At 40.8% G+C, this 12,805-nt stretch overlaps 1 protein-coding gene across 1 annotated transcript in view; it reads right to left on the bottom strand.

Annotated features, from left to right (window-relative positions):
* Positions 1–3,807: 3,807 nt before the first annotated feature.
* Positions 3,808–12,805, bottom strand: part of STARD4 (StAR related lipid transfer domain containing 4) — a 9,731-nt gene continuing 733 nt past the window's right edge. The window contains exons 3-6 of the mRNA XM_014951462.1: positions 11,531–11,580; positions 9,844–9,970; positions 8,593–8,707; positions 3,808–8,039 (exon numbers count right to left, since the gene is read on the bottom strand). Of these exons, the coding sequence (XP_014806948.1) occupies positions 7,804–8,039; positions 8,593–8,707; positions 9,844–9,970; positions 11,531–11,580 (528 nt within the window). The 3' untranslated portion in view covers positions 3,808–7,803. The remainder of the gene's footprint in view (positions 8,040–8,592; positions 8,708–9,843; positions 9,971–11,530; positions 11,581–12,805) is intronic.

The raw sequence follows: 12,805 nt of genomic DNA, 5'->3' as shown, positions 1-12,805 counted from the left end.
GTTTCGTAACAGGTCACACACACCCTAGATCTTTCATTGCTCTTCTTGCTTGCATACAGATTTTCTGCCTGTAATTGACCACTCTCTGTCTCGAACTATGGTAGCCTAAAGCCCAAAGCTGCATGTGGTATCTGAGTGGAGGCTTTTGGCAAGACTGAGGTGTTGGAAGGATTATTTGTTGCTTCTCTGTTTCCATATGTGTCACTCAGCACACTCAGTGGTGTTCTCTCCTGATCTGTTTGCTATGGGTCACAACTGCTATGGGTCTGCAGAATGGCTGGTTGACCAGCTGGCCCCTGTCCTGTACTGGTGCAGCTTATTTTTCCTGCCAGCTACAACTCCTCAGGCTTGCAGACTGCCTGAATGCAAAGTCCCTTCATACCCCTTTGTGGGAAATGACTTTTCAAAACCCACAGGGAACATAAGAAATAAATGAAGATACGCTCTCCAAGATATTCCACGTGGTAGTAGTGCTCCAGAGAAACTGTCAAATTGGGCACTTCCATGGATGCTGCTAAATCTTCACCCAAGCTGAGGCAAGGCGTAAGTTCTTAATACAGTTTCATGAAACTATCTTCTTCCCATCTCCATAACAGAGTGGAAAAGGGCAGTGGAAAGTCAAAGGAAGAGAGCACTAGGAGATGGGTCCTATGGACTTTGAGTTCCCCCTGGAGCTCAGGATTTTTGTGCTTTGGACTGACCTCTTAAAAATAGCGCATCAAACAGCAGTGTGGAAGCTTGTGTTAAAGCATAACATTACACTGGTTTTACAGCGAGCCTGAGACAAACAAGAAAATGGGACATAAGACAGAACTGACAAGTTTGTAACCTGACATAACTAAGTCAGAGGGACTGTCCATAAGTGAGGATAGTTAGGGAGTTAAACAAAACCATCCTGCCTCACAACTAACAAAAATCTGCATTCCTGCTGATGCCTGGTGAGGTCTGCTTCTTTATAAAGCTCTGGGTTTTTGTAGTTCTGATCTCCTCCTGAGCAGTTAAAACACCTTTTTCCTTCAATGTGTTGTACATATGCAAGTAACCTTTTGTCTGAAACATCCAAGGATGCAGATGGTTTGGGAAATGATTTGATATTTTTACATGCATGGTGAATTCTCTATACTTTTGACAGTTAAAAAAAAAAATGCATGAAAGGGCTCTTCCTCATTTCTTTTGTCTTCATTATCATACTTCTGTTGCCTCAGGCAAGAGGCGGGTAGCAGCTAGAACGTGTGTTGGGCATCAAGGTTCCTCAATTTCTCTTCCACAGATGCTCAGGAGGCACACAGAACAGAAAGATGTTTTGCCCCTGCCAAGCCTATACAAAATTTGATTCTTCATCTTGCCTGCTGTTTTCACCAGGAAGCGTTGTTTCCTTATGATCCTGGTAAAAAGGCAATGAGCATCAGTAAAATATCATTTAAAGTGCTATCTATTAGAGCTAACACAATGAAGAAAAAGAGGGTAGTATAGATAATCTTGCATGGGAAAAAATGCTGAGAACCCTGAGCTGTGGGACATCAAACAGGCTTCTGGCACAGCATGCCCGTGGAAGGGTTACCCCATTTTTTGGTTATTCGAGCTATTACAGGGTTTTCTTAAAACAATGCATCGCTTCATTCATCATACTACTTATCACTGCTGCTGCCAAGCAGGAAGGGTGTTCACACAAGACGTTCTAGCGGCACTGTCAGACACAGGGAAGGCCAAGCAGGTGGTGTTATGGATGGAACTGCCTGGCAGCTGCCTGCAGGCTCCTCTGCCGTCGTTAGCTGGGCAAGGTTATCCCACATCCAGGGAGCACGCATGGAGCAGACCACGGGGCTGGCCTGGCTGGGGTTCATGGCTGTGTGGGTCACCAACTCCCTGATGTATGACCACCTTCTGGTGAAGACTCCTGTGCCTGCTGCTCTTGGGAAGCTTCCAGCATCTCAGCTCTAATGGGCTGTGTTGCTGTACAGATGTTCATGTTCTAATTGTGTCTCAGATGCTGGTTGGCAGGGACATTCCTCATGGTCCAGTAAGAGGCATGCTCTGTTTCTTCCCTTCTTCCTTCGCCCTGTGAGAAGCTCAAAATCCTGTTAGCCATACAGATGAGGAGGAGTCGTATGGTACCCAAACAACACAGTATTCATGTTTGCAAGTGCTCAGACGCACCCCCTTGAGCGTTGCTCTGCATCCCCAGTGAGCCTTGGAGCTGGAATCAGTACCAGCGGTACACTAGCCATAAATAAGCTGTCTGATTGGAAACAAAATTAAAGGCAGCACTCTGATGGACACCCTGACAAAGTCAGGGAATCTTACTGAGGATAGTGGTTTCCCCTCCAGGGTCATAACCTGCCTCAGAGCTGGGTCTGTGCTGGCTGGTGGGTCCACAGCCCCAGGGATGGAGCTCCGGAAACGCTTTCTATCAGGAACCCCAGGACACAGCCAAACTGGCCCACAGAAGGTCCGACCATGGTCAGTTTCTGATTACACTTTGGGCAGGAACTGGTCTTTGAATAGCTCCACATAACCTTGCCTGTATGGAGGAAATGTCGTACTGATTTGCATCACTGATAGAGGAGTTTTAAAGAAAACCCACTTTGGAAGTGACAGTTCTGAATAACATCTTAGGATTTGGGGCACTTTAACCCAGACATGACATCTTTTATTGTGTGGGTCAGCTGTGAAACGTGCAGAGGTGTCTCCTGTCATGTGCTGCCTGTTTTCTCCCTGCTAGTGGTACATCCTGAGGGATGGCAACCCCACAGCAATCAGTCCCTACCCATACTGTAAAACTGAGTCACCAGCACAGCTCAGTGAAGACTGGGAAAAGCAGAATGTATTACAAGGTTTCAACTGTGGTCTAGGACTTCAGGATATATTCTTTCCTAGAGAACATTTTAATCTCTAGCATAGGTTTATTATTATTTCTCCCACCTTCTTGTTCTTCATATCCTCTTTCACCAGTAAATGGGTTTAAACATCACTATTTTTTAAATAATGTTAATTAATGTTCTTAATCTTTCTCCAAAGATCCCAAGTGGCCTCCACATCTATTCCTACCTGACTTTGCAGAGGCTGACACGATAAATGCCCTAGGAGAGTGTGCTGTATCTCAGCGGTCACAGTTCCTTTTCTCAGCAGCAGAACAGGGCTCTACTCTTTTCTCTGCAGTCAAATGCTATAGAACTCGCCTGCCTGTATGCAGGTTTAGTAAAAGAAACAAGGAAAGTTTCTGTGTAAGGTCCAGGCATTTTCTTCGTTGTTGTAGGTGCTAATTAAATACACATCAAAATACATGTTGCAGCATGCTTTATAACCCTAATATACATCTATACGCCTTTTTCAAGGTGCTACATGTTCATATGCTTTGGATTAACTTCATTTTGATGGTTAAGAAATCATTTCTTAAACATGCTAAAAGGTAAGTAATACTAGGACAAAGTAATAAAGTTCTTCCACAGCAATCATGGGGTCATTACAATATATATATGTGTATATATATACTTAGAATTTAAGCTTTGAAAAAATCCTATTTGTACAGTTTTCAAGAGATTTCTATTTAGCAGAAGTCTGAGTTGTGCATCTTCCTCGGCCTAAATCAATTTCCTAAGTAAAGACAGGCCTTTTGGCTTTCAAATTTAAGGAGACGAATTGATAGCATTAGAGATTTGCAATAATGCAATAATTATAATGCAATCAATAGCATAAGAAACACCATGCAGCTGAAGATGAACCACATCATCAGACTCAATTCCCCACAAAGCAATGGAATGCTACATCCACCTGCACAAGTATTGAAAAAGCCACATCATGAGCCTGTTGGAATCCATAATTTAATTTATTCTGCAATTGCAATCAAAATATAAATACAATCTCTGAAGTGCTGAACGTAATCAGTTAAAATCACTGTTAAGATAGACTGACTTTCTGAACATAGGCACAACTTCACTGGTTTCACTAGAATTATGGCTACCAGCTTACACCATCAAAACAGCTCTGGCTATTTATGATTGCTGGAGGACTTCTACACTCTTTTCATGTTTTATAAATTCATCATGTTTCACTGTTATAAATTCACTACATTTGAAATCAGGACTTGTGCGGTTCCTAGAGCATCTACCTGAAGTACTGCTCCACCTCCCAGCAGGCTGTGGTACAGTACATTAGACTGACCCCAAATTGAACTTAGCCCAGTTTCTCTTCTGCATGTGTAAAATAAGGAGCACAACCACAGGCAAGGTTTAATGCTGGAGGTTTTAGATGAAGAACAAAAGCCAAACACGAAAATTGTCTTCTCTTTAGCCAGCTTTCCTATCCACGCACAGAGAACCTAGTTAAAGTGCAAAAGATTAGACTGACATATTGTCTAAACCCCCGAAAAAGTAAATTTTTTTTAAAAAAATACTAGTCATATAAAAATAATTTTGATGTGCCTATATACATGCTATTTCCCTAGCAAAAACTGGTCTCCGCTATTCTTGGGTACCTCGTTCAGAAGTTGCTTTCAGACAACTATATTCCACTTTAACTGAAACACACTTAAACTCAAGTACTGGCAAATGTCACAAACCTGCGGGAATTCTGCTGCTGTGAGGATGACAGAAATCTATACTAGGTCATTTACTTTGTCTCCTACTACCTCCTAATAAGCAAAACAATTGGGCTCCTGCACTTTGTCCTTTCACCCCGCTTTCCTGTTTTTACTGTCCTGGCTCCATCTAGGTTGTCCACTAATTTAGGAGGAAAACAATGGCATGGTAGGAAAAGAGGTTCTGATTGGGTAAGTACTTGATTTTGTGGGTTTCTTTGTTCTGAACGTACTCTGGTTAAAGAACAGCTGTGCTTCAAAATCTAAGAATCCTCTCAATCCTCGCATATATAAAAGATAGTAGGTTTTCGTTTCAAATAAATACAACACACTATGAAACTGGACATCCTTCTTCTAGTTCTGTATTACTCCATAACTGAACTGCTTGGAATAATGACTGTAGAGGCATCAGCTACGCGTTGCTTCGGCAGCATAATCAGCATACATTGTCAATCACTGCACTCCTAAATCAGAAAAATTTTTAGAAGTGTGAGATTCCCCAAAATAAATCCTTAAAATCAGTTAGCACCTTCTGTGATTTCTGCTTATCTGAAAACTGGATAATTGCACTATGCTCTTTTATTGATTTAAAAATAAAATAAAATCTGCCTCCATTCTGTGTCTCTGGTAGTCTCTATCCTGTTATTCACTTGAACATTCAGGATAACTGGCAGAAGCAATAGATTGCATCTGTTTAAACACACAAAGCCAGTTTAATCAGTGTTTTAGGAATAAATTGCCATAATGCAAAATAGAAGGCCTACTTTGCCTTCAGAAGCTTTGCTCTCATTCACAAAATCATTCAATTTCTAGGCCTATTACTGAAAACAAGTCTGTTGACAAAAAGGAAACCTGCACAGACATATTTTTATTAAAAACTTCATCATACTTAAAATAAACTAGCAATTTTCTTTCATTTATACACAAGTTCTTCTTTCTTCAGCTGCTCTGTGCTTCATCGGCCTATCTTCACTGAAAGCATAAAAAGCCATTTCACTGAACACTAAATACAGATAGGTGTTAAAGCCCTTATAATGGATATTTGGAACAGGGACCTCTTAATCCTTCTGCAGTGCCTGGTGTTGAACAAACACCATCCTGTAAGTGTCTTGCACTCCTTTTAACCCATTTCTCCAGCACTGAAGTGCCTCAGTGTAGATTTAAACTGGGCTTTTTACAGAGCAATGGAGTATTTTTCTCTAAATACATCTGTATCACAACCCCTCAATTAGCCCCAGCAGTTTTAAAAAAAGAAGACATGAATATGCAGATTCACTATACTTGTAGTCTTTATAACTGGGAAGAATAAATAGGGTACACTTCACTCAGCTTCCTCTATAATCATGTCAGCATTCATCCCACAGAGCAGTATTGCTAGGGCTTTCATACTTGCCTCTGTACCAGTACTAGAAAGGAGTGGACCCTAGCATTTAGAAAAAAGCAACTCTGCTGACACCACTTCCTGAGTGTCCTTGGTGGTGAAAAATCACCTTGTGCACCTCCAGTACTGCAGGGGAAACAAAGACAGAAAAGATGGGAACAGTGGACTTTAGAGGGAACTGCAGAATACACAAAACCCAAAAGGGAGTTGACATTTTCTGCCCACGAAGACAGCAAAGGCTGTTTGATGACATTGTTTTTAACAGTCTTAAACAGGACTAAATGCCTTAATACATGAAGCATGATGGAAGAGCCCTCACTGTATTTGGCATCATGTTTTTTCTACCTTTTTGCTTGAGCAATGAGAAATAGAAGTCCTCACTGTCCAGAGCTGCAGTGGCCAGTGTCAAAAGAGCCAATACTGCAGGGGAACCATTTTCATCTGATTTTTTTTTTTTTTTTCTTCCTGAGAGTTCACTACCAGTCCTTGGATTAGATGTATACAACTGGCCCCAAAATGTTAGGGCTTCAAGGTACTTTCCCTAACTACTACACAGCTAAACTTGCCTCTACGAGCACTGGTAAAGCATAGGGACAATTACAATCTCATTTGAGCAAATGATGCATGCCAACATTAAAAGCTTAATGGCAGCTTTTAAACAGAATTCAGGTTCCAAGCAGCACAGACAGTAATCTTTTGATAGCCCCTGCTATATACCTGTCAGCATCACTAGGTAGCTAAATATCCTTAAAAATTTGACCCTTCATCAGATCCAAGCAATTGTGCAGCTTAAGTTTTGGCCTTCAGCTGCTCACATTTCAAGATGTTAATTTAATTTATTGCAAAGATCTATCTAGGACCATTACCACAGAACACTCTAGTGTGCAGTTCCAGCACACTGGCAGTCTGTGCTGTTGGGGCTACACCAATATACTTGAAGCAAGTTACTGTTCCTTTCTGTTGCTTTAGTAATTCCAGGATTTTCAGTTAAGGAAGCCAAAAAAACCCCAACCTACACACAATTACATGCAAATTTAAGTAAAAAATTCTTTAGAAGTGCAGAGTATCACAGAAAATCCATTGGAGGTTTGCTATTTTGACAACCGCATGACTAAAAGCCCACTAAAAACTATGGAAAGACACCTGATGACTTAACTGTGCTTTGGATCAGCTGTAAGGGCATTTCTTTATCTATGCACTGAGACTGTTATATACAACAGTTAATTAAGTTACAATTACAACATTGAAGAAATGCCAATAATGAATACTTATATTTGCTAACAAGAGCGAAGAGCTTTCTTATGAACAGTATCATTTAACAGCTTAGCTATGTAATATCCCTATGATAAATTAAAGCAATTTTTTAAAAACAAATTACAGATGCACCTGTACAAACGACGTAAATAAAAAATTTTAAGTAAATATAAAAATATATATATATTACAAAATTACATCTTCAACGTGATGCTGCCTGTACAGCGACCTGCACCAGAAAAATCCTGAGCACTCCACTCTCAGCACTGCTGGCGAGAGCCAACTCAATGCTGCGTTTTTCAAGTCCACAGACACATCTTGTGCTTTCTGCCGAGGAAGCCAGGAGTTAATAGATTCAGACCACTCCTCACATAGCTGCAGAGTGCTGAGCAGGAAGCAGAATCTCACACCATGAATTAGGAATGTATGCTAAGTATCACACCAAAAAGTACTTGGTAAAGTTGCTTGGATCCTTCAACATAAAGGCTCAATTATAATTCAGAAACAACGTTACTCACCTCTTAACCAAGTAGCTAACCTATGCTAAGCTAAACAATATAATTTGATTGCAAGAAATGCACGGGCTTTCAAGTCACTGTTTGTCTGTTTTCAGTGCCTTTTTGAGGTCGGAGTAGAAATTGGCCAGGGTACTAGACATGGCAGTGTCTACTGCAGACTGCGGTAGCATCCCTCGCAGTTCAGTCTGAATATAGCCTGTCAAAAGACTGTGGCTGGGGTAGTCCTTCAGAGGGACGCAGAACCAACCGCAAGGGTGATTGAACCCACGGACAAAGTTAGGTCTCACCTCTCCATAGTCTAGGCTTATACCTACCAAGGAAAACAAACAAAAACAGGAAATTAATTTGAGACAGTTAAAAAAAAAAAATAAAGGTACAGTAAATATAAAATGTACAAGTTTCTGCTTGGGGAATTTAAGACACACTTCAAGGGTATTTCCTGGGTATTTTCATGGATGAAAGCTGTCTGCTCTTCATCCAAACTCCACATCAGGCAAGCAGAGCCTGATGCAGAAATTCTGACATTAAAAAGACACTCCTTCCATTTACTAGCAAGTTGTTACTCCACCCATTTTGCCGTAAGAGCTGACTCAGAGCACTCAACTTGTCTCTACCATTCCTGTCACATAGCTGGTGTAAGTGAAACTTAGCACACTGGGATGCCTCATGGGTAAATCAGTAACTTGTATACTTCTTTAAATCTGTAAAATGTTAAAATACATTTGAAATACTTGTTGGATACAATCTTACACCATTTTCAGATGCTTACTGCAGACCTAAACTAATTTGAACGAAATCTTAAGCCAAATAGCAAAATAAGCTGTTGCAAAATAAGAAATAAGCAGAGGTAAGTGGTGCCTTACCACATGATAGAAGCCCATCTTCATAGCTTGTAGTGTAAGAGAAATCAACAAACTCCCTTGGTGCTATGATGTTCCAGAGCTGGCCAGCAGTGGTGTAGCGCATCACACAGCAGTTCTTGTTGAGTGTCAAAATAAGAAGGGCAGGAAAACAGAAACATATTAGTATAATGAATTCAGGGAGATTGATGGTTGTAGGCAGCTAGCCTTTTCCACAAAGGTCACAGCCCCTGTCACCTATGCTGTGCAAACAACCTCAGTGAGGTCTGAATGGCTGCCTCATTTTCAGTCTTAATGCTGGAAGCTTGTAAGGACCCGTAGACTGCAACTGAGAACTGCAGGGGCAGAGAATCTCTGACACCTCTAAACCATACTGACTAAAACTAGAGAACTGTGTCATGTCTGGGAACTGAAAGCCATGTGGCTTTTATGTGGCTTAAAAATTACTTAGGAAATCTGAAAGGACCATGAATAAATTGCAGGAGGCTTCTCTCAGTATTAAGATGCTCTGTCAAGTACTTTTAATCCACCAAGTGAATAATAAAACAGAATGCAAATAATTCTTAAAAAAAAGCTATCTTATAAGACAAGAGAGTTTGCATAAATTTTAGGGAATAATTAGCAAAAACACCCTGCATACAAATCTTGCTTAAGAACCAGAGCAATAGACAATCCATGTTCAAGCCAGGCGCCCACAGGGTTTTGAAGTCCCCAGTAACCAAAGGAAAACTATCAGCTCTTCTGTAATCAACCTCAAACCCACCCCTCTACTGAGGGGCAAGTCCTGTCCCTCAGTATGAATTACTTTGGCTCCTAGCACAAAGCCCTGACGCACAGCGAAGTCCCTTTCAGGAAGAGGGAGAGGTTGCAGCTTCTGTATGTGTGGGTTATTAATACCCACAATTTCGTTTGTTGTGGAACAGAAGAAAGCAAGCTGTACAAAAAGGCTTTGGAATATGAACTATCCGACTGTAACTCTCTATATGTGAATATTAGCCAGAAGCTACCAGGTCCGAGAAAATTGTGACCAACCAAGTTTTACTCCTTTGTTTTTAGCATTGATGGAAGGCTGAGCTTCAAGCTTCAGAATATGATTGTGCAGCCAGAAAGCATCATCTGAGGTCATCCACCACATATATGCACAATATCCCATGCGCATGCAGAAAAATATCAGTATTTCACTGTTCTGCTATACTGTTAAATTCATGTAAGCTTCTATACACATTTCCCTTAAGAATCCAAGCAAGTCTTCACCTCTTCAAACGTTTCCATGATGTCCATTGAAGTCATTAAGCTGTCCCAGTCTAACCGATAAGGTCCAGGGCGAATATGATCCACTATTCTGTTAGTAACATCTTCCACCACTCCTTGAGCTTTGTAGCTAGAGAAACGTATGTTTCCATTTAAAAGTGAGAAAAGCTTTATAAATATTCCATTAATTTGCAACAGTACACTTACTATAATACCTTGGTACCCGGAGTTACGGTCAGTGGACAATTGTGTCAGAAAAATAGCACAGAAAAAGACCTATCCGTGCATCTGTTCTTCTCTGCAATAAATGTTATTCTGAGAAACTTTGTCCTTATGTGGCAATAATTATTTTGCAAATGGCAAATTCCTTCCTCAGGTAAAAATCGTGATGTTAATTTCTCTAACAACTTGTTATTTTGCTCTTCTTGCTGGGCAAGCAAGTAAGAGACACGTAAAGCTAAAAGTAAAAAGAAAGGAGAGCAGGAATAGAATGGGAAAAACATTTTTCACGAAATAGAAGTAACAGTAGTAGAACCAAGTGAATGAGAAACTATGTTATGCTTTGGTGGCATACAGAAGTACCAAATAAAATAATTTTGTATAAGACATTACAGAACATTCAACTGTTATCAGATATTTTTAGTAGACACCAGAGATACTTGCCAGCTCCTGAAGGGGAAGACTCCACCAGGCCCATTATTTTCAAAACACTTCTTATTCATTAAGCTGTTCTTACTAATACTAGGTCAAACAACAGATTCATCTATTCGCTTGCGCAATTCACCCATATTCACTTATAATTACCTGGCTGGAGCCAATCTGAGCCGTACACTCAGAAGTAAAGGACCACGTGAACATGCTGGTGGCTTATGGGTAGGTGTTTTGACAGCTCTTCAAAGTGTCCTTTATTTCACCAGGTGTATACACAACCCTGGAGTCTTCACCGGCACATAGCAGCCACTGCCCTCTTGGCAGAGGTTCAAGTTACACAACTTGTTGATGCCAGTGTGCCCATGGCCCTGCACACCCAGCACACTCGTGGTGTCTGGGGTCATCAGCTCTTGCAGATTCAACAGGACTTAAATTCCGCAGAGCGTATCAGTCTTTGAGATACTTTCAAATACTACCTTCTCACACAACTTTCCTTTTCTTCAGGGTGCTATTCTTTAGTAACTATTTCTCTACCTAAACCTACAAGTGTCAACAGAATCCAGTGACAGAAACTCATACAGGAAGGGCCTTTATATCACACATCTTTCCGGCAATTACACGCTTGATATTTTACTCTACTGCAGTAGCATAGTCACTGTAACAGTTCAAGCACTGATTGGGTTGTCAGCCAATAATGCTTTGGACTAGTGAACCTGGACTTGATTCTGTGGCTTGCAGATCTTCTTTCTAAAAGGTCTGAGCACATGTTGTTGCCCACTTCAGCCAATGGGAGTTTTATGGTGTGTTCCGCAGTTTTCACTGTTTATTTTTCTAGACACCATGCAACACTAAAGCATCAAAGTGTAACACTAAAAAGAAATTGTATAGGCACACTAAATGATCCACATAGCTTCTCCTCTGCAGAACCTGTGTAGCTGAATCCACAGATCTATGTGGAAACCACAACCTTCATTTTCTAATGTCTACTAAACACGTCTGTGGAACCTTAAAAATGTGTCTGCTCTGCTGTGAAACTTACAGGTATCCACTGAATTCCTCTGACGGTTTACGCCACACAGTTGCATCTTTCTGAAAGAAAATGGAAGATATTATGTCAATTATCACTTACATACAAATATAAGGTGCCAAGAAAATTCTTCATTTTTTCTGAAGAAAACCAAACAACTTTACTATTGATTATTATTCACCCCAAAGTGCTCATTGACCAGGGTACTTCTGTACACCTTTCTTAAGAAGAGAAGCAGATATTTCAGATATCTTTCATTCCTAATCTTCCATTCTTTAAAATAAAATAAAACAATATCAGTTAATTGCTGGTTAATCAGATGGTTTAGGTGTTTTGCAAGAGTAAAAGGCTTGGATATTTTGTTCCTCCCTTTCAAGACAGTAATTTTTTTTCATTTTGCAAATAATCAAGTGACATTTGGAACGCTTGACCCTCTTGTACCAATGCCTGCCCACAAAGGAAAGAAATACAAGATGCACCCAAGCCATTATAAGCCATTGTAAAGGGGAAAGATAAGATGTTTACCACACTAGTCCTACCATGTTGCTACACTGAGATACCAAAATATCCTTCCACCTCCTACACAGGACAGAACAAAAAACTATTCACCCAGCCTAGAACCGATGCACCAGCAAAGTCTATTTAGCTTAACGAAGTAGGACTCCGAAAAAGCAAGCAGCTCAAAAGAAGGGTATGACAAACTCCTTGGATATAGCAAGAAGGAAGGAAACTTAATGATAATGTAGAGGCTCTGAGGGCAATGGAAACATGAAGCAATATGAGAGAAAGAATTGAGAATGATCTTTCTTTTCAAGAGGAAGATATTTTTAAGCCGAAGCATGACAGATTCAATCATGATAGACAAAAGAGATTCCAGAGGCCAGCAGACCCTACCTGCTGGCTGTGCCTGGTTTTTTGAAAGTAAAAGTGAGCATCTCACAACACTGCTAGTGCTAACATTATTTCACATTTTGCTTTAAGAAAAAGCCTATAGTCCCACACAGGTAGGGTTCCTCTGTGAGATACTTCCCTGAAAATGGGTAGAAGGAATGACGGAGTAATGTCTGCAGACAAGAAAAACACATCCTGTCACCCAAAGATGTACTGTCCTGGAGGGGTGGTTTCACTTTCATATGGAAGCCCCGCCAGAGTTTGCCAGACGTTTCACACGTACTATAGGGCGTAAGAAGCTCTTTCACCCCGCCCCCCCCGCAACACACAAGTGACCTCGGCTTCCTTGAGCTAGAAGGAGAGGGGTAGCAGGCAGAAGCCCCCACACACAGCCCC

The sequence above is a fragment of the Calidris pugnax genome, unplaced genomic scaffold, assembly GCF_001431845.1.
Source record: "Calidris pugnax isolate Ruff unplaced genomic scaffold, ASM143184v1 scaffold148, whole genome shotgun sequence".
Lineage (NCBI taxonomy): Eukaryota > Metazoa > Chordata > Aves > Charadriiformes > Scolopacidae > Calidris > Calidris pugnax.
Note: the sequence above shows the minus strand (reverse complement) of the source record. Positions and strands in the feature narration are given on the sequence as shown.